The sequence below is a fragment of the Ciona robusta genome, chromosome 11 (genome assembly GCF_009617815.1).
Source record: "Ciona robusta chromosome 11, ASM961781v2".
NCBI lineage: Eukaryota > Metazoa > Chordata > Ascidiacea > Phlebobranchia > Cionidae > Ciona > Ciona robusta.
Genome location: NC_143245.1, coordinates 2293780 through 2313152, shown reverse-complemented (window position 1 = coordinate 2313152; position 19373 = coordinate 2293780). Strand labels below are relative to the sequence as shown.

At 35.0% G+C, this 19373-nt stretch overlaps 7 protein-coding genes across 12 annotated transcripts; 5 read left to right on the top strand and 2 right to left on the bottom strand.

The window, feature by feature from the left end:
* The first annotated feature begins 518 nt into the window (after positions 1 to 518).
* Positions 519 to 1971, top strand: LOC149727792 (leucine-rich repeat-containing protein 42-like). Its single transcript, XM_089888498.1, has one exon. It carries the CDS (start codon positions 824 to 826, stop codon positions 1874 to 1876), a length of 1053 nt encoding a protein of 350 aa, XP_089744624.1. The 5' UTR covers positions 519 to 823; the 3' UTR covers positions 1877 to 1971.
* Positions 1972 to 2378: 407 nt separating this feature from the next.
* Positions 2379 to 5724, bottom strand: LOC149727791 (uncharacterized). The gene is made up of 6 exons (XM_089888501.1): positions 5295 to 5724; positions 4464 to 4545; positions 4104 to 4242; positions 3507 to 3657; positions 2857 to 2996; positions 2379 to 2511 (listed from the first exon to the last, which is right to left on the bottom strand). Exons 1-6 carry the CDS (start codon positions 5357 to 5359, stop codon positions 2459 to 2461), a joined length of 630 nt encoding a protein of 209 aa, XP_089744627.1. The 5' UTR covers positions 5360 to 5724; the 3' UTR covers positions 2379 to 2458.
* LOC149727790 (sperm-associated microtubule inner protein 10-like) lies at positions 3242 to 7629 on the top strand. 4 transcript variants are annotated; one of them, XM_089888506.1, is made up of 4 exons: positions 3242 to 3303; positions 3589 to 3662; positions 6902 to 7022; positions 7172 to 7629. In XM_089888506.1, exons 2-4 carry the CDS (start codon positions 3628 to 3630, stop codon positions 7382 to 7384), a joined length of 369 nt encoding a protein of 122 aa, XP_089744632.1. In that variant the 5' UTR covers positions 3242 to 3303; positions 3589 to 3627; the 3' UTR covers positions 7385 to 7629. The 4 variants fall into 4 exon arrangements, with proteins under 4 accessions (XP_089744632.1, XP_089744634.1, XP_089744631.1 ...); XM_089888508.1 differs by lacking the exon at positions 3242 to 3303 and having other exon boundaries at positions 3534 to 3662; XM_089888505.1 differs by lacking the exons at positions 3242 to 3303; positions 3589 to 3662 and adding an exon at positions 5768 to 6211.
* Positions 7630 to 8174: 545 nt separating this feature from the next.
* Positions 8175 to 13388, top strand: LOC149727789 (uncharacterized). Its single transcript, XM_089888492.1, has 6 exons — positions 8175 to 9200; positions 9668 to 9800; positions 10522 to 10727; positions 10863 to 11259; positions 11327 to 11553; positions 11621 to 13388. Exons 1-6 carry the CDS (start codon positions 8979 to 8981, stop codon positions 11873 to 11875), a joined length of 1440 nt encoding a protein of 479 aa, XP_089744618.1. The 5' UTR covers positions 8175 to 8978; the 3' UTR covers positions 11876 to 13388.
* Positions 13389 to 13425: 37 nt separating this feature from the next.
* LOC149727788 (meiotic recombination protein DMC1 homolog) lies at positions 13426 to 14676 on the top strand. Its single transcript, XM_089888499.1, has one exon. It carries the CDS (start codon positions 13426 to 13428, stop codon positions 14449 to 14451), a length of 1026 nt encoding a protein of 341 aa, XP_089744625.1. The 3' UTR covers positions 14452 to 14676.
* Positions 14654 to 16875, top strand: LOC149727787 (protein DPCD-like). Its single transcript, XM_089888502.1, has 4 exons — positions 14654 to 14793; positions 15051 to 15265; positions 15644 to 15880; positions 16313 to 16875. The coding sequence occupies exons 1-4, from the start codon at positions 14727 to 14729 to the stop codon at positions 16415 to 16417; spliced, it is 624 nt and encodes a 207-aa protein (XP_089744628.1). The 5' UTR covers positions 14654 to 14726; the 3' UTR covers positions 16418 to 16875.
* Positions 16876 to 17209: 334 nt separating this feature from the next.
* LOC149727786 (uncharacterized) lies at positions 17210 to 18407 on the bottom strand. Of its 3 annotated transcripts, none has more exons than XM_089888509.1 (4): positions 17715 to 17788; positions 17546 to 17618; positions 17422 to 17506; positions 17210 to 17358 (listed from the first exon to the last, which is right to left on the bottom strand). In XM_089888509.1, the coding sequence occupies exons 1-4, from the start codon at positions 17716 to 17718 to the stop codon at positions 17248 to 17250; spliced, it is 273 nt and encodes a 90-aa protein (XP_089744635.1). In that variant the 5' UTR covers positions 17719 to 17788; the 3' UTR covers positions 17210 to 17247. The 3 variants fall into 3 exon arrangements, with proteins under 3 accessions (XP_089744635.1, XP_089744637.1, XP_089744636.1); XM_089888511.1 differs by having other exon boundaries at positions 17422 to 17479; positions 17543 to 17618; positions 17715 to 17779; XM_089888510.1 differs by having other exon boundaries at positions 17306 to 17358; positions 17422 to 17618; positions 17715 to 18407.
* Positions 18408 to 19373: the final 966 nt, after the last annotated feature.

The following is a 19373-nucleotide window of genomic DNA, read 5'->3' as shown; positions in this document are numbered from 1 at the left end:
GCTTATTATGCTTGAAGCGAGTAGTAACCAGTTTATATACATGTTTCTAGATAAAGAACAATAACAACTAAATTAAAATTATTAACTCTTGCTTCAGGCCATGCACACTTAGTAAAGTAATCATATCTTTAACAAATAAGCAAAATATAATGTATTTTGGTTACAGTTATGTAGGATATATTTTACCGACTGCTCATTGTAGCTATATAACCTCTTTTGGTTTGTATTTTTTGTGGAAACCAGAGTCCGTATATAGGCTAAACATGTTTATATACGGACTCTGGTGGAAACGTATTTTTCTCACAGGCATTTGTGTATACAAAGACGCGATTACTCTTGAGTCTTCCATATATAGTAAAAAAAACTAAAATTTCATTTAATAGATTGGGGAGTTATGGGACACCATTTCGTTCTATTTTCTTGTCCTACTTGGTGGCAAACGAAGAACACTCAAAAAATTATAAACCGTATCCGCACGACCACCATTGACTGTTGTTATTGTTTAAACCTCGATCAGAATATTTAAAAATTATGTGCTAAAGGTGTCCTATCTTATTCTCACACGAGCAATCTAATGCTCCTCGTGTGGCCAAGCTCTAATCGACAAAAAATGTAAGACTACTAACGTGCCCAACTTAATGAAATGACTGGCGGGTTTTTTAAAGTCTATTCGTGGGTGAATAATTGACTTCAATTAAACTATGGTTGGAGCTTATTGAATTGTGGGAAAAGCAAGTGCAGAGAAGTTGACTATGCTATGGTATAACGTATAAGTAGCTAGGTACTGCGTAGAATCACTGGTGGCCCGGATATAAATTGCACCATGGCAGTTTATACTCTAAAGGAGTTATGCCTTACGTATGTTGTTAACAACATACACAACGTTGATTCACTCCATGGATTACCTGCGCTCATTGGTAAAGAAATATTTGATGGTTGCATGGAAGCAGGTTACTTCAATACTGATGAATATGGTAATTGGAGAACAGTTCTAGATGTATTTGTAGATGCTTACGCTGAAGAAGTTCTTCAAAGATTAAATCTACAAAGTAAATGGATGTTCTTGGCTTCGTGTTTAGACTGTATAGTTCCATATACTTATATTCAATACATTGACTTGTCACATTGCAGAATTGGAAACAGCCATGAAATTTTATGTCATTTGGGAACACTACAGTTGATTAAAGTTATCGGTTTACATTATAACAATATTTCAATTCAGGGAATTAAAATTTTTACATCTAAACACAGAAGAGCTAAATGGGGACTTGAATGTTTAGAAGTTTTGCGTTTGGATGGAAATCCCAATATAACACAAGAATGTCTTCCGTTTCTAACTACTTTACCTGCTTTAAAAATTATATGTTTTAATGCAAAAGTGCTGGAGAAACAGCCCGCACTTACAGGACATTTAAAAATCTGTCCTAATTCCTCTGACTTTCATTCTGATGTATTTAGTGAAAGCAAAGGCAGGGGTCATGGATGGGCTGCACCATTACTAAATATGTATATACAAGATATGGACGAAAAATTGTCAAAACCACCAATGTTTACATTTTCCAAGAAAGCGCCCAACACTGGTAGGATTCCTGAAAACAATTTTAGCGAAAAGAGTGAGATAAACGATTCTCAAAATAATTCCGGTACAATTATTATTTGTGATTGTACTGCAAAAGAATTGTCAACACCTTTTTCACACAAACAATCTAAGAGCTTGAAAACCTTACAAAGTAATAGTGATTACAAATTGCACGGAGGAAATGCAAAGTTGAAGAGAAAATGCATCAATGATGTTCCAGCAGACACTGCAGAAACTAGCTCAAAAAATCTTAAGATTTTGAAGTTAGATCCTAGTGTGTTAAATTTGTATTTATAAATTCTTGCCATGTTTGTTGACATTTTTTACAGAATCCATTATTTTTTCATTTTTCTACAGGGTATACATACTGATTTTTTATTATTTTAAACAGACATTAATGCCCTGGCAAATAGACATTGGTGTAAATTTGTGTTGACAAATTAATATATGCTTGCAGAAAGAAGTAAACAGTCTTGAAATCTGCATAAAGCAAATTAAAGATTGATTTTCATTAGTCAAGTCATATGATGTGTAAAGTGTAAGTATTATAACATTTACCTTTAGTAAAAATAGCTAGATTCATAAAAAGTAGTTTAGAAGCTGTTTTTTAGCTTAAACTGAGTTTTCTTTGTAAAGCATTATGATATCAGTATCACCTGCTCAAAAGCATTGGGCTTACATTTTGGAAATAAGATAGTAGGTTTCCCTTACTTAACTATCAAAACTGTAAAACCACTGACCGCTGTATTAAAGCTAGTTTCTTAACTAAAGATACAATGTGGTAAAATAAATTCCAAAACAGTATTGACGGATTTTTATGTTGGTATTTGTATACTGTACTTCATAAATTGCAAACAACAATTAAATGAAAAGAATCTTCTATTCAGGACTTGATGCGCTACCTCCACTCCACATTCGCCAGCGATTGGTAACTGCAATAATGGTAAGGTATGAAAAGTGGTATTTATATAGAAATAGTGTTTGTTAAGACATTAAAACAGTGTATGTCCATAGGGCATGCGTTTAGCAGTAAGGGTACCAGTCATCTCAAGTTTTAAAACAAGGTTGACAATGACATATGTTTAGCACATGTTACATCTTTATAGGCTTTTACTCTGCTGTTAGTTGATTCTACAAACAACCATAGTCAAAGTATATTGCATTAGCCACATTAATAATTAGGTTCTCTATGTTTGATAAACCATATTTTAGCAATAAAAATGGTCTATCTATAAGCACTGTCTTATGATATTGTAAAAAGAAAACCATTTTTTTACCCCACTCTTTCCCTGCATTGCGTGGGCGTTCCGCATACCAATATACACTCTGTGGCAGGTTGCTCACATATTGTTGGGGTAAGGTGGGATCTTGTGTTCCAGAGTTAAACAGTTTGAAATTGCTTTGTTTCAATGCATATCTAAACAGTATAGGTGATGACAATTTTAACTTCTATATGGCTTCATTTATAAAATGCAACTAACTTAACACCTTCAAATTTAAGAATTTTTTGTTGGTAGCTATTGCCTATTAAAGAATAGTGCCAATAATACATACAGTTTAATATTTAGTCTTATGACTCTTATTTATCGACTTTTGTTTTTGTATATTCCACAGTTTATGAGCAACATATTGAAACGTATCACTATCACTATGTTATACATGATGTATTGTTTTACTTTGTATGGTGGGATACCTCAGGAATTTAAAAAAAGACATGAAACTTTGTAAGTTGATTTGTTGTTTCTATTTATATGCCTACCAGTTTAGACAACTCATCAATAAATGGGTTCCAGCAAATTTAAAACTGACACACAGCGCTGAGCCTTGAACTGAATATACCACATTTAGAAATATGTATCATTTTAACTACTGTACTATGGGATGAAAGTAAAAAGTCAAAAAGTCATTAAAAGTAAGTCATTTTCACCTTGAAAACTTGTTGCTTAAAACATCTTCATACATGGACAGAGGGTGTTTGTATTCTCTCTTTAATAAACCAAGTGGTTTAGGAATCCTTAGTTGTGGATGATAGAGAGGGTTGGTTAAAGATGCTTCTTCTTCGTCTTCAGCTTCAGGATCTGTGGTAGGTGCTAGCTAATATTGCTCACTTCCATTATTAATATGACACAGGGGTGTAGTCAGAGGCTCTGGGCCTCTTTTTTGTAAAAATAAAGCATGAAATATTTATGCTTCGTTATGTCAATCATTTGGTTTCCACACGTTGTGTAAAACTATCGATCGGTTAACATGCATGAAACCGTTCAAATGTTTAACCGATTTCAAATATGGTCAAAATTAATACTAGTGATGTTACTATTTACTAAAAATATAAAATTGACCCGAACTTGAAAATGGTTGGGCTTGATTTGAAAATTACAATATATTATGTTGAAACTTCTATTACCATGTCCCCTATTTTCCTATTAACAAAGGTTGGTCTTTATTCTGTTGCTTGGCAGAAATACATAATATTTACCGTTAAGCAAAGAACCCGTATATTTGTTGTGTACATAACATAGCTTACTGTCACATTCTACTAGCGGTTGATGTTTAACAGAAGTATATGGCGTCCAAGATGCTTCTCGGTTGACACTGTTGTAGTGAGATCTTCTGTTAATGAATTGTCCAGGTATGTAGGTCAGGTCAGAAATGTAGCTCCGATTCTAAACAAGAATATTACAGTGGTGTAACTTATCGAGATTTAGTAATACAAAGATGTGAGGTAAGATGGGATACCTTTAGCATATAATGTTCTGTATTTTTAGAGTGCTTCGACTATTTCTTTAAAAGTGCTTTGTTTACTACCAAATGGCACGAAAAAAATAAGTTCAAAGGTGCACCATTTTACCCCCATCGTACCCTACTTTGAATACGGTTTACTTACAATGTTGGGAAAGTAGACATTCGGTCGTTCGTTGTTGACATTCCACGTCACCAGTCTTGGAGTTATTGGAACTAATGGCCGACTACGTGTAAAAGTAAAACCAGTTAGTTTAAACTACCAGACTTTGTATGAACAAAAACGGTATAGGTAGTTACCACAAATTCAATAAACTACTAAGACGTTGCGTTTCGGTAGTATTTTGTGTCTTTTATAAAGTAAATTTATGCTGCCGATTTCGTAATGCAACTTGCGCATTATATTTTAATTGTGCCGCAAAATGTATTAAATATTCGAATCATTTCATATGAAACTGATTTTTTTCGGTGCCTGTTATATCTGTCTATTCGTAACACCACTCGCGACCTGCTACTCCAATAAGATACTGGATTACTTCCGACTTTAGTATAAAGTACTGTGGGGGAAGGTGGGACACCTTTAGCACACATTATCGAAATATTCTGATCGTGGTTTAAACAATTAACAATGGTTTATGGGAGGCGTAAGGATACGGTTTTATAATTTGATCTTGTTTGTTAACTACCAAATGAGACGAGGAAATTGAGTAAAAGAGTGTCCCAACTTACTCCATCTTACTATTTTGCAGTTTGGGGTAAGATGGCCCGTGTTTTTCTTCTTATTCTTTGAATGGGGGCGGGAAGCAAGATTACGGTGCTTTTTGCCAAACTATACCCCAATACCACAACCACCAAAAATCTATTTCGTAAAATAAACTAATGCTTGAAAAAGAACGCAACACAAAACACATGTTCACCGAACTTGAATTATCGCGTATATTTACGATATAACGTTTGCCCATGCATTTCAACATACCCGATTCGTTGAATGTTTTCCATGTCCACCCTCTTCAACGCTACAATGTCCGACATAGAATTCATTATCGTCCGTGTTCAGCAACAGTATATGCTAAAAATAACCAATCTCTCAGCCTTGTATGTATACTTAACTCTGCAAAATGATATTCACGGTGGTACGTTATATATTTTATCCTTTTTATCTATATCCATTTTTACGCACACGACTTACGTAAACATTATCGCAGGCCAGTACCGAGCATTAAGTCCTGTTGTGTAAATAATAGATTAACCTCTAAAATCATTCACCCAGCAACATATTTGGCAAAATGTGTCCGCTTGGGTTACACTCCAAACATACACAAAAGGCTGCACGAAGATACCGTAACTGCTGACAGTTTTTGTCACGCAACATGTCATCCGTTAAATCCTTTTGTGCTTGTAAATAAACAATACTTCGTTGCCCCATACAATGTACTTCTTCTGTGAGTAGCTATTGTTGCTCGCCCATGTCAATGTCAGACACGTGCCGAGCAATTGTATTAATCACGTGATTAGCAGAACAATACCAAAAGGGCGAGACTCAAGACACGGTTCTTTTATTTTCTAAAGATTAAATTCCACTTTAAAACTGGGCTATTCTTGTTGCCTGCCCTGTATAGTTAGCGGCAGTACACGGCAGTTGTATAGCAAATGTTTAGCCTATTGACCCACGTTATTTGCAGAGAGAAAGTAAAATAGCTGCAGGTAAACCGAAAGATTAAGTTTATGTTTATATTTCTTGCGATAGTTTGTATATGATTCTACTGATCCATTAATTAAAGGTGCTCTAGGACTACTGATAGGTTAAATCTGGTTATATAACCTACTGAAGGCTGTAAAGTTACTTCGGAAAGAAAACATGTCGAAAGTAGAAAGAGGTGCTCAAACCACCATGTAAGTCAGTATATAGGTAATACCTATTAGGTATTACGTGGTACTTGACCGTATTAATGCTTGTTTTTTTTTCAACTTTATAGTTGTATTAATATAAACATATAATCTTAAGTCCTTCACCTAATACACAAAACAGCAGTAGCCTACTTACCGTTAATCAGCTAACAGGTATTTGCCCGAAAATATATCCTTTTCCAACATTGCAAAGTTCATTTATTAATATTTTATAACGTTGTTAATTAGCAACGTGGGCATCAATGGTTGAATTGATAAAGGTGCTTATTACGAATTAAATGACACTGATTGTTGCAAAGTACAACACAATAAATGTAAAAAAATCTTTAAAATATAACACATATTGGGTTTTGTACTGTATTGTTCGTATATTGTATTTGCGAAGATGTCTTCTGAAAGTGACAAATGTTTTAAGCAAAGGTAAAAATTGAATTGTTAAGCGTCTATAAACTAACTATAATAGATACAAAATTCTAGTTGTATGCCTATAGTTTAGAAATATATGATGTATATTTGAAAATTTGTAGATTTTTTGTAACACCAAACGATACTGGTCCTTAACACCCACTGACCCTACTATAGATATGCAATACTTAAATATTGGAAATGTATGTTTAACTCGTAACAATATTCACTTTAAATTTATTTTTAATAACATTTCAAATCTTTCCCCAGCGCACAGAGCAAATTACTCGTACAACACGTCCCTAACTTTTCAAGACTTCACCCAGTTATACCCAAAAGATATGTTCCTGAATGGAAAACAGACATGAAGAATAGAAACAAATTGATACAGGTCCTTTTAGTGTTGTTGCTTGTGTCTTTAAAGCACAAAAAAGTGGTATATTTCACAGTAAACTAGGTATTTGAAAGAACAGTCATATTTAGCAAAAATACACGACATTAAGGCAAACTAAATGTCTAATAAACAACTATACTTTTCAGAATGCAAAGCTAGCAGAAATTTATCCTGGTCCCCATGACGAAAGTCTCTTTTTGGAAAAGCGGGAACGACTTACACTTGGAGAGAAACGGGACTTCGTGGAGAGTAAAACCATCTCTGCTGACCGGAAGACTCTTTTAAGTCCACCATTTCCCTCTCACATGTCTCGCTATCAGAGTGAATTGATGTATAGAAGAAATCCCTGGGAGGAATAAAAAAACAGGCATAAGCATTCAACCAATTTAGTTTATACCGGTAGTTTTTATATGTTTTTATTTGTTGAAACGCTCTTTTGCAGAGTAAAATATAACGCGCTTAAGATAACGTGTGCATGTGTTATATGTTGCTTTCTAAACTTAAATTTAACACGGCCTACACTAGAGATAGTAAGCTGTGTATTTTAAGTTTCTTATGTCTTCGTTATCAAGGTTATAGACAAATAAAACGGACACAAATTTTATTCTTGTTTATTTAATACTCAAAATATCCATTACAAAAATAAACAACCAGGATTGCTGCTTTTATTATTATCAGCTATTCTGTGCAGCATGTTTATTATTGGAGGTGACAATTAATTATAAAGTACTGTGGGGGAAGATGGGCCACCTTTAGCACATAACATACAAACATCCTGATCGTATTATAAACGAGTTTTGTGGATACGGACACGGTTTTATATTTTTTGAATGTTCTTTGTTGACTACCAAATGAAATGGGACAAGAAAAAGAAATGAAACGGTGTCCCATCTTTCCCCACGCTACTATACAAAAGTTCGAGAATTTTAACATTGAATTAATTTAAGATTATTTTAAACATTAACAATTAATTAGTACATGATAACCGTTACAAGACTGAAACAAATGTGTACACAACAAAAATAAGTGTTTGCATTTAAAAACATTTGAAATCGAGAATATGTATTGGCGTAATCTATATTCTTTTAGTTAATTAGTTAATGACATATTAAAATACTTGTTGGAAACATCTAAGGTGCGATAAAGCACAATCACTAAAATATAAAGTTTGCGTTGAGTTACTATCTACTTTAATTATCAATGAAATTTATTCATAATAGACCTTATACAGCGTTTGGTTTTTAGCAGGTTTAAATTTGTTCCCCTTTTAAGCCATGTAACTCTTTGGGTTTAATACAGGTTGACTTTAACATCAACTTTACTTCCTGGGTTTCGTTAAATGTTTCTATGTATATGGGGTATATAGTGTGAGTTAATCCCTACATATTCTATTTACGTCACGAATTTCCGGTCGCGTCACGTGAATGAACAATACCAAATCAGGACATCGGCTATATTAGTCACTCAACATTTTAATTCCATCATCTGGTTAGAGTGAATCAGGGTTGCAGGTTTGAAGCAATTTTGTGAACGCGCATAAAATACATGATTAACAAAATACGTGTCATACCGTAATGATGATTGTGGAGTGTTGTATTTAAAGACCTCACACAGAAAGGGTCGCATTTGTTCGTCATACGAAATTGCGTAGTGATGATAGTTATCATGTTTGTGGTGTAGTGCCTCGGTCAAACGGCTAGGCGGTTGTTACACTGTAACGAGGGTAGACATTATTGTTTTAGTGATATGTACATGTGTATATTCCAAATAATACCGGAATTCTATAATTGTCGTTTATATGCGCCTATTATAGTCATTTATCTGATGATTAACGTATTATTATGCAGAAGTAATGTGAACATCGGTAAACCTTGTAATCTGACTCAGTTTTGTATTATACACAGAGCATAAACGCTAGAGTAAAACATATTTGGTTGGGCATATACGAATACGATGAGGTTTGTAGTTGTATGTTTTTTGCTAATACTTTTGGCAACAATAAGTAAAGCAAGACAGGTTTGCCCGGATCCGAATGCACATTGCGATTGCAGTAATCTCATGGCTGGTGAAATTACATGCACTTCGTTGACTCAGTTGCCAAGTGGGCTGTACAACAATATAACATCGTTGAGTTTGGACAGAAATTTTATTGGTCCAGTACTTATTAAACTTCATGTAAGTATATGTTGATTATAAACGCGTAAAGTAGCGATTGAATGTATAAATTGCCTTTTCGCATAACTGCATGTGTTTTTCGCAAAATAAATAGGGTTTGTTATTTGCCACCTTTTTTGGCATTTAGCATTTATTATTGGTTAATTTATATAATAATAAAGTATTGAAGTTTACATTTACCTATAATACGTTGGTCTTTCCCTGTCATATTGTACGCGATAAAAGACAAAGTACGGATATTACGCATAAAGGTTGGCACAAAATAAACAAAACATAACATACACCGTTATTCTAATCACGCATACAAACTGTATTCCATGTTATAGACCGTTATTATTGTTTAAAACATAATTGGGATATTTGAATATTATGTGCTAAAGACGCTAAAGGTTTCCCGCTAAATTTAAGCTGCATTTACGCAAGTGGTTTTAGGATCCTCGTCCTTAATAACATATTTGCTTACGCAGGTTAACCGATTATCCAATCTCTCACTTACGGAGCTAATTTTGAGCAAAAACAAAATCGAAGCTGTCGAGGAGGGATGTTTTGACCCTTTGAATTTACTTGAAACTTTAGATTTGAGCGAAAACCCAATACAAGGTAAGAGCTGTGTGATGTAGTATAAGTAATGGGCCAACTCTTGTCCGAATCCCGTTGCCGCAAGACCCTAACCCATATATACAATACAGGGGCAATTTTGTACGATGAGAAATTATTGTTTTGATAGTTTTGTTTGAAATAAGACAGCTAAGTGTAGTGTACATAAAAATAGCACACAAAAACAAATTACAACTAATTAAGAGTAAATCAAAGAAACACTATTAACTAAACAAAACACGCAGAGTTTAATGAACTTAGAATGATATTTATCCACAAATTAAAAAAGGGTTTGCGTCACTGTACCGTGTGATGACTCCATAGAAAATACTTTTTACTTACAAGTTACACTCTGAAGCCCTATATACTAGTGTAGGGTCACAGAACCTTGTCCGATGTGGTAGTAAACATAGTATATTTATAGAATTGTGCAATCGTATTATCACGACAAAAAAGAGCGTACTGCATCCCATCTTACCCCACAGTACTATAGTACGGTGGGGGGAGCGGGGGGATGGGACACTTTTAGCAGATAATACCCAGATACCCTGATCATGTTTTAAACATTTAAAAATGGTCCAAGGGAGTCGTCAGGAAACGATTTTAAATTCTTTGAATGCTCTTTGTTTACTGCCAAATGGGACGAAAAAATGGAATGAAAAGGTGTCCCATCTTTCCCCAGCACCCTACTACATATAACTAAATTGCGAAAATAATTTTTTAGCTTTGTCGGATAACTCATTCCGAGGATTGAAAAGTCTGAAATATTTGTTCATGAGTAGCACAAAGTTGATTACGCTGCCCAGTCGGGTCTTCGAGACTGTACCAGTGCTGTTAGAGGTTGATTTAGAAGATGGACAACTTACTACTGTTGGTATTGAATTCACAACATTGGGTCGTATTGCAACCATCCTGTTGGCTAGAAATAAGGTTGGTTAGGGACGTTTAGTTTTATCTGTTTTCACTGTATAGTGTAGACTTAGTTTTGTACATTTTGTCACCATTTCTAAAAGTTTAATTGTGAGCAAATACCATAACACTTTTCTACGTATGACATATGTATAGATCAACCACATTGATCGAGGTGCTTTCTCTGGTTTAAGCAGTCTTACGCATCTTTCACTATTCGGAAACAAACTTCATTATCCACAATCAAGTTGGGTGCGAGATATAAACAGAAACAATGGGACCGTAGAGTTGGACAGACGAGCTACAGGTTTTGCTGCATACCCGAATCCATGGCTGTGCTGTTCTCAAGCATCACTGTATTACCACTATCTCTTAAGCTTGTCTAGAAGTTTACGAAGTTATGACCAACTGAATATTGCATGTTCTTGGCCAATTCAGTTTTCCGGAAGGTTGATTTCCAGTCTTAACGAGATTGAACTGAATTTGGTTCCCTGTGCCAATTACTCAGCCACAACAACAACCCCACCGTTTACAGTGAGCACCACCACCACAAGTAAGTTCATAAAACTTATTCACGTTGTTTCAAAAATAGACTAAACTTGTCCTAATTTAAATTCCAGGTACACGGAGCAACACTACGTTGGCAGTATCCATAATTCGAGCGTCAAATTTCATGGGTCGCCTAAACAATACGGGTGTGGTGTTCATATTGTTGCTGGTGTGCCTCCTAACCGCTATCGCTGTATCAGCAATGTGTTATTGGAGGTACAAAGATGGAAAAACTGCTTCTTGTGGCGGAATACTGTCAAAAATATCTGTAAACTACAACTCAACCGACAGTGTAAAAGTAAGATAACTTGTAATGTTTAAATAAACCGTAGTGTTGCTTATTAAACATGATTATCTTAATGCAGAGCGATACGGAGATTACAAGTCGGCCGTACAAGCAAAATCCACCATTGTACGGAGCAACATCCGTGAATGCTGAACGACAATCAAGCGGGACAGAAGAAAATGAAATGAATGAGATGACCAGCACAAAAGATAGAAAATTCTACGAAACAGGACATGGCTATTCTTCGGTTGTATCTCCTGCATACCCACATTTGGCGGAGAATGATCAGAGCGAAGATGAAATTTGGAATGCAGAGAAACGGAAACCAATTTAAGGGCAAACCATCGCATCTTTACTGTAAACATTTCGATTACATTGTTTATTGTACCATATTATTACTTTTTATTGAAACTTAGTTGAACAATGCAGGTAGTTTTTAAATTACTGTTCTGTAAATCTACATGTTTTCCATATTGAATATAGCAATCTGGCCGACGATATTTAGGCTACGTATGTGCCCAATTCATTCTTTTTAACTCGCCATTATAGTATATAAGTACTTTTTTATTTCTCCTTGTAGACTGTTATTATTAATAAATACTGCAGTGTCTCCAGAAAACGTACCCGTTTCAATAGTAGACCACTAACCTAGTCCAGAGCCATAGAAATACCGAGTAGTCCAACCCATTGTTACGTAAAACACAAATTGAACGGCAATTTGGGTCCAAAATAACACAGTAGGTATAGGGAAAATGTATGTTTTTCGGTAAATTAAAAAAAACATGTGTTATTTGTTTTCTGTGTCAAAAAAAGTCAAAAATTAGAATTAGAAGCGGTTGATTTGCAACATTTTAGTCATTTAATGCGGCTAAATTTATACATTTTTTCTAAAAAATGTTTGGTAAGGTAAATAGAAGCTGGTTTACACCTTCCCACAATAGGAAAACACAAACAAAACTTAACAAGTTCGTTTAAACCCTTTGTCAAAGTCACCACTTTTGCTCTGTTTTGGACACACATAGACGGCAGTTGGACTACTCGGTGTTTATACGACTCTGACCTAGTCCTAAGGCACTTCGTCATGCATTTTCAGTTGCGAATGATCCAATGACGTCACAAATCGTACACAAAACGATTTATTAAAACAAGATGGCGGCGAATTCTAAAGTTGGCATTTTATTAAAAGCTTACAAAACTGTTTGCGTTCTCGTAATAAATAAAATGATTTCTCGTCAAAACTTTTTTATCCTGACTGGTTTTCCGGGCACCTTCAGGTTACCACTAGGCACCGAAAAGAAATATCGGGCGTTTTGTAAGCTGGGTACCAGCATGTCTATAAGGTACGTTAACGCTTAACGGTTACATTTTAAAATGAACATGACGATGTTGGCGATAACATGTCAAGCATTTATTTAACTGTCTTGTAATTTATTTGTGACGTATTGGAAAATATAATATTAGAACTAAATACGACACTGGTGAAGAATTCTCAAGTACGTTACAGTTTAAGTTGGTAGTTAGGGTACAGGGGTTATAGTGTTGTAGAAGTTAGAAGTTAGTGCCTAGTGGTTACGGTTGGCAGTAAACAGATACCATATTATGAGGATTTTTCGTTTTGCTGTTAATATCTTTCTCTTCTTTGTTTCAATAGTATGCTAAACTTCTTTATGGTTTTCCAATAAATAACTGAAATTATATGTTGTACACATATAAGTACAATATAATATATATATATATATATATATATACGAGGTCTATGGAAACAGTAAACAGAAGATCTGTGTAACTGTGTTATAACAATTGTCCTTTCCCCCGCACGAGAGTTAATAAAGTTACATTTACATTCATATCTGTTTTTTAGAACCTTGAGTATATTTAGTGACAATGCAAGACCAAGTAGTTGCAGGTAGCTCTTTGATTGATGCAGATGATGATGAAGAATCATTTTTCCAAGACATCAATTGTCTTCAAGATCATGGGATCAATGCTTCCGATTTAAAGAAGCTTAAGTTGGCAGGAATATGTACAGTAAAGGGTGTTCATATGACCACAAGGAAACATTTGTCACATATTAAAGGTATTTCGGAAGCAAAAGTCGATAAGATCAAAGAGGCGGCTTCAAAAATGGTGACTCCAGGCTTTGTTACTGCACTGAACTTCAGTTCCAAGCGCAAGCAAGTGTTTAAGGTTTCAACTGGCAGTGAGGACTTGGATAAACTTTTAGGGGGTGGTATTGAAAGTATGGCAATAACTGAAGTGTTTGGGGAGTTTCGAACTGGTAAGACTCAGCTCTCTCACACGTTGTCTGTGACAACTCAAATCCCAGGGGCTAAGGGTTACATGGGTGGAAAAGTGGTTTACATTGATACAGAAAACACATTTCGGCCGGATCGCTTACGACCAATTGCTGACCGTTTTAATCTAGATCAGAATGCAGTCCTAGATAATGTAATGTATGCGAGGGCTTATACAAGTGAGCATCAGATGGAACTTTTGGATCATGTTGCTGCTAAGTTTCATGAAGAAGCTGGCATATTTAAACTTCTAATTGTTGATTCCGTGATGGCGTTGTTTCGTGTGGATTTTAGTGGGAGAGGTGAATTGGCAGATAGGCAGCAAAAGCTAGCACAGATGCTTTCCAGGCTTCAAAAGATATCAGAGGAGTATAATGTAGCTGTGTTTCTTACAAACCAGATGACCGCAGACCCAGGAGCGACTATGAGTTTTCAGGCAGACCCTAAAAAGCCAATTGGAGGACATATCCTAGCACACGCTTCTACTACAAGGATATCTTTAAGAAAGGGCAGGGGAGAGCTAAGAATAGCCAAAATTTATGATAGCCCAGACATGCCAGAGTCAGAAGCTACATTTTCCATCACAAATGGTGGAATTGCTGACGCAAAAGAATAATTTAAAAACGAACTGAATTTTTAAATATTATTTTAACCTAAATAACTTTATTAATATAAAAGACCAAATTAATATCTGCCACGAATAATATTGGGACCAAATAATGAACTCCAAGATTTTCTTGTTAATTTAATATTTTGTTGTTGCATTGACGTATACACGATTACGCAGTGATTTTGTTTACTTGTTTTGTAGTTTAATTGTGTTTTTTTGTTTATTTTATAGGTTAATGCATAAGTGGTGAACTTGTTGTGCAAATATTTGTATTTTTCGAAATGTCGGACCATTCTGCATGGGTGGAGTTACTGAAGTTAGCACGCAAAACTTCATTACTACAAGATGGTAAATGATGTATATCTAAGTTTTAGTGTAGGACATTTGTTTTGCAAACTATAGATATTGTTGTCGCATATTTGGTGAGCTGTATGTTTTAATAAATGGCTGCAGGAAAGATTTTTTAATTTCCATTTAATATTCATGTTTAATGTTAGTTTTTTTGGCATTCTTGGTGCTTTGTAATACCTTAATATTTTTGCTTTGTTATACCTTAAGATTTGTCAGTCTTGTCGTGGCTTTCAAGTTACAATTATGGTTTGCAGAAAAAAGAAAGATTCATTTCACAATGCCGGATGGCACAGAATTATGTGAAGAGTATGACGTTAAAACAAATGAACTTCTGATTCGAAAATGGCGGAAAAAGACTGCACTTGGTGGTCAGAAACCATGGGAGTTTGAAATAGGTGAACCAGATATAACGGACCAGGTTGCTGCATTGACACACGGTACCAAAGACTTAGTTGAGAGCTTTACCAGTGTAAGTATATTATATACCTGTATTTTCACTTTGTTAAATATTTGTTAAAAGGTGTTTAATTTTCTTAAACATAAGGTTAACATTTAAAAACCAAGTACTTTTTAGTTTTCAAATTTTGTTACAGTTTAAATTAGAAATCAGGTATTGGGTATGTCGTTACCCTTAGATGAAATCTTATTAACTTACAAGCATTACCAAACTGCTGTTGTTAAATTTGACAAATATAGTCATTACTCAATATATTGTTTTCATGCCTTTAAAAATTTACATTACCTTGCGTTGTAGTCTATAGTCTATTAGTCTTTTAGGTTCAAGTATTGAAAATCTAGATTTTATTCCCTACAATACTTACCCACTTGTACTTAACCCACACCACAGCCAAAGTGTTTTCGTTGCGACAACAGCCTGTCTTTTCAATGGAGAATTCGCAATCTACCTTACCCCTTGTCCAATTTCCAAGTATCCGTTGATGCTGATGGAAAATCTATTGTGGTTCGAACAAAAAACAAGAAATATTACAAAGTTATAAATATGCCAGATATGGATCGGTATAAGTTGCAACTTAGTCAATCTGATTTAACATTTGCACACGCAAACAACACCTTAATTATACAGGTAGGTTCTAAGTTTTCAGTAATTGTTGCATAAATGAACATATTTTTTGTAAGGTTGTAGCATTAGGCTTTGAGCAAAAAATCCTTTTTTTTTCTGGCGCTATGTATATTGTCATGATAAACAATTAAACATGTCCTAATATAGTTAATGGCTTAAGCTCTAACAAAACAATAATATTTCTACCGCTATTTCTGTAAGCATGTTGCATATTTAAGCTTGTTCGCTTAGGATTCCTTGCTTTAACCCATTGGTCACAATTAGGTTGTCCAAATTGTTATTCCAAAATGAAACGGTCACCCTCAAAGGTACATATGTGGAAAACTGTTAAGTTCTAAGTGCCATGTGGTATATTTATTGGGGCACCCGCATTATAATGTAATGATTGTCATTGCCCGTGAATATAAAAAAGTAAAATTCATTTCTTTGTTGCAGTATAAAAAACCTGAGACAATAAAAAAGGACCAGACTCTGTTGGTTCAGGAATTTAAGCGAATGAAAACGGGAAAAGATGGTGATACTGAATGTAAAACAAGTTAATTTCCAATAGCTTCGTTTAATATTTGCTGAAATTGTATCATGGTGTATCGTGGTATATTGGTATTTATTTGCGTTCATTAGTGCAACCAAAAAAGAAGTAAGTTAAAAGCTTCAAATTAAAACGCAACTGGAGGTTGAAAAAGTTAATAAATCTTCTACTTTTCACCTAAACCACCCAAATTACACTTTATTGATGTACCGTAGTATGATGAGAAATAACCAAACTCTCCTAAAACAAAGCACTAGGTAACGCCATTTTAAATTCGTTTTTAGTTCAATAAATTTTAGATTGAAAACGTTTTTTTTGTTTAAAGGGAGTCCTCATGACCCTTAAACCCCTCCGGTTGTGCCGTTGTATGCATCTCTGTTGGACTCAATGTAGCAATTTAATGTTCTGTTTTAAATTATTTTCAAAATCCACTGTTTTATATTTTTCAATAAAATATCTGACAAATTCATTTTTTGCCGCACACCGTTTAAGAGATTTGTTTACTCGCAATGTGTAGCTCGTGAGTCGTTTTGCTTAGAAGTTTTAAAACTTGTGATTTTGGAACGCTACCCTAATTATAAATTCCAATTGTCCGTTAGAATATCTCGATTATCAGCAAAACACGCGTAAGTGTTAATTCTAATGATGATTCAAGACGTCCTGAATATATTTGTATTGTTGGTTCGTATTCAAAGTTGCATACGTGGTAATTCGTAAGCTGGCATGGAGTGTATAAAACAGAACACCCGTTTTATAACGAGTGTCGCTTTCCGGCCACGCGAAGATAAAGCAAGCTACATTCATTCTATTACACAAGCTAACTTGATATTTATTTTAAGCATTAGTGATCAAACGTTACCGCGCCTTTCTGATTATAATATTCAGAAAACCAAACCAAATACATTTCATTTCCTTTTATTGAACTCAATATTCCGTCGAATGATAAGTTCACCTGCATCAAAATGACAATAAAATAATGAAGTATATATGAAACAAAAATAAAACACATCCTCACTGGTGGTTGACTCTTATTGTTTCCAAACCCATATATCCTCTGCATTCTTCCACCATCCATCTTCTGCATTCTTCCACCATCCGTCTTCTGCATTCTTCCACCATCCATCTTCTACATTCTTGTCATTTGCGTCCTTTTTGTAGGACCATGAATCTGTGCCCAGTCCAGGTGGGAACTCCGGCTCGGCATCTTTGCGTCTGAGAACATTTGTCTTATATAATATTGCTGGCAAGTTACTCATTTAGGAATAAATGAATCATTAAGAAAATAGTGCAACTACTTAAAATGCTCACTCATTCCAATGTCCGAAGACCACGGAGGCTTGAAGAGACATCAAGAGAAGAAGAGCAAAAACAATCTTTCCATCCATTTCGTTGAGATTTGTCTGGAATGCGTTGATGATTGTGTGGCTGGTGTGGTCGCTTTTTATATTCTCAATACCCGATAATTCCACCGATGATAAGCGGTGAGAACGCCTCCTGTTTCTACTTTATGATTTGAATATTCCAACGCGTAATGGCGACTGATGGTGGATGATGTAATCTTTCAAACAACGTCGACGTTCAAACTTTAATCGATAATATAGTTGTAAAACATCAGCAACGCTAACAATACGTTTACCCGCTTTCAAATACAGTGTAACATGTATAAGTTTGTCAGCCACGAATGTTAAAAGTTCATCTTGCAAACCCATGATTAAAAGTTTAACATTGATCTTTTCTGTATAATGAATGTTGTCATGTGTGGTAAAACTTGTAGGTGTATGATATAACAGCGCAGATGTCACTAAACTATAAAGATAAGTTTTTTTGACATTACCCAGTACCTCATGGATCTGGTCTGTATAGGCTTAAATAATATAGGATAGGTATTACTTCAATGTTTCCATATCATTTTGTGCTTTGAACTATTAAGTAATATGTCGCAGGTTTCTTTACGTCTTAGTAAAATTGTTTGAAAGTTTTGAGTTTTCTTTAAATCTTGGTAGAACTCAACATTTACATGTTTATAAAGGTACATATATAGGGTGGGGGGAGATGGGACACCTTTCACACATAATAACCAAATATCCTGATTGTGTTTTAAACAATTAATACAGATCTGTGAAAGCCGTGAAGATAAAGTTTTATAAAAAATCGTTGAAAGTTTGTTTATTACCAAATTGGAGAAGAAAATAAATTGAAAAGGTGTCCCATCTTCTCCCACCCTACTATATATACGCTTTGTCATGCTCTGTGCTTGCATACATTTCTACCAAACATAGTAACATACTGCATAAGATGAGGTCCTAAAGACAATAATATCAAATTGCACGAAAACTCCAGGCCAAAAAACAAACGAAAAAAACAAATCAAGATCGTTTATAAATTCAGCATATAGCATTAATTATGCGAAGCAGATTATACCATTAGGCTAAGCACACATGTGATTTTTTCATTGCAACCAGCACGACCGTCTATAGTCGTGCAGCATTGGAACTGCCAGCTGTTTTAACGCTTTTACGAAGAATCCAATTCTAACTTAGGTTGTTTTGCAACGTTGTGTTCCTACTCCTTCATATGGGAACGTGTCTTTGTCTTTCAATGCAGCAGTTTTAATAACATAACAACACTCAGTAACAAGTGTAGTATGTAAATTAGGAAAGTAGCTTGCAGTCCTAGAGGTAAAAACAAATTGATTCGAAGGGATGAGGATGTTTTGCCTACGCTGCAAAATTTTCTCGAGGAAGAACGGCAAGGTTTAAATGCAAATTAGTTAGGCGCCGTTGCAAGTTGGTTAGCGCGCCTGCAGATGCCTCTAACGTTAACCCATGGATTATGGGTTTAAGGCTCGTCACTGCCACCATTCTTGGCTTATGTGGCCTTGAGCAAGACGCTTACCTACAATTACTTCAACCCAGCGGTCACTAATAGTTTCTCCAAATTATCAGCAATACAAACGTGGTGACTCGT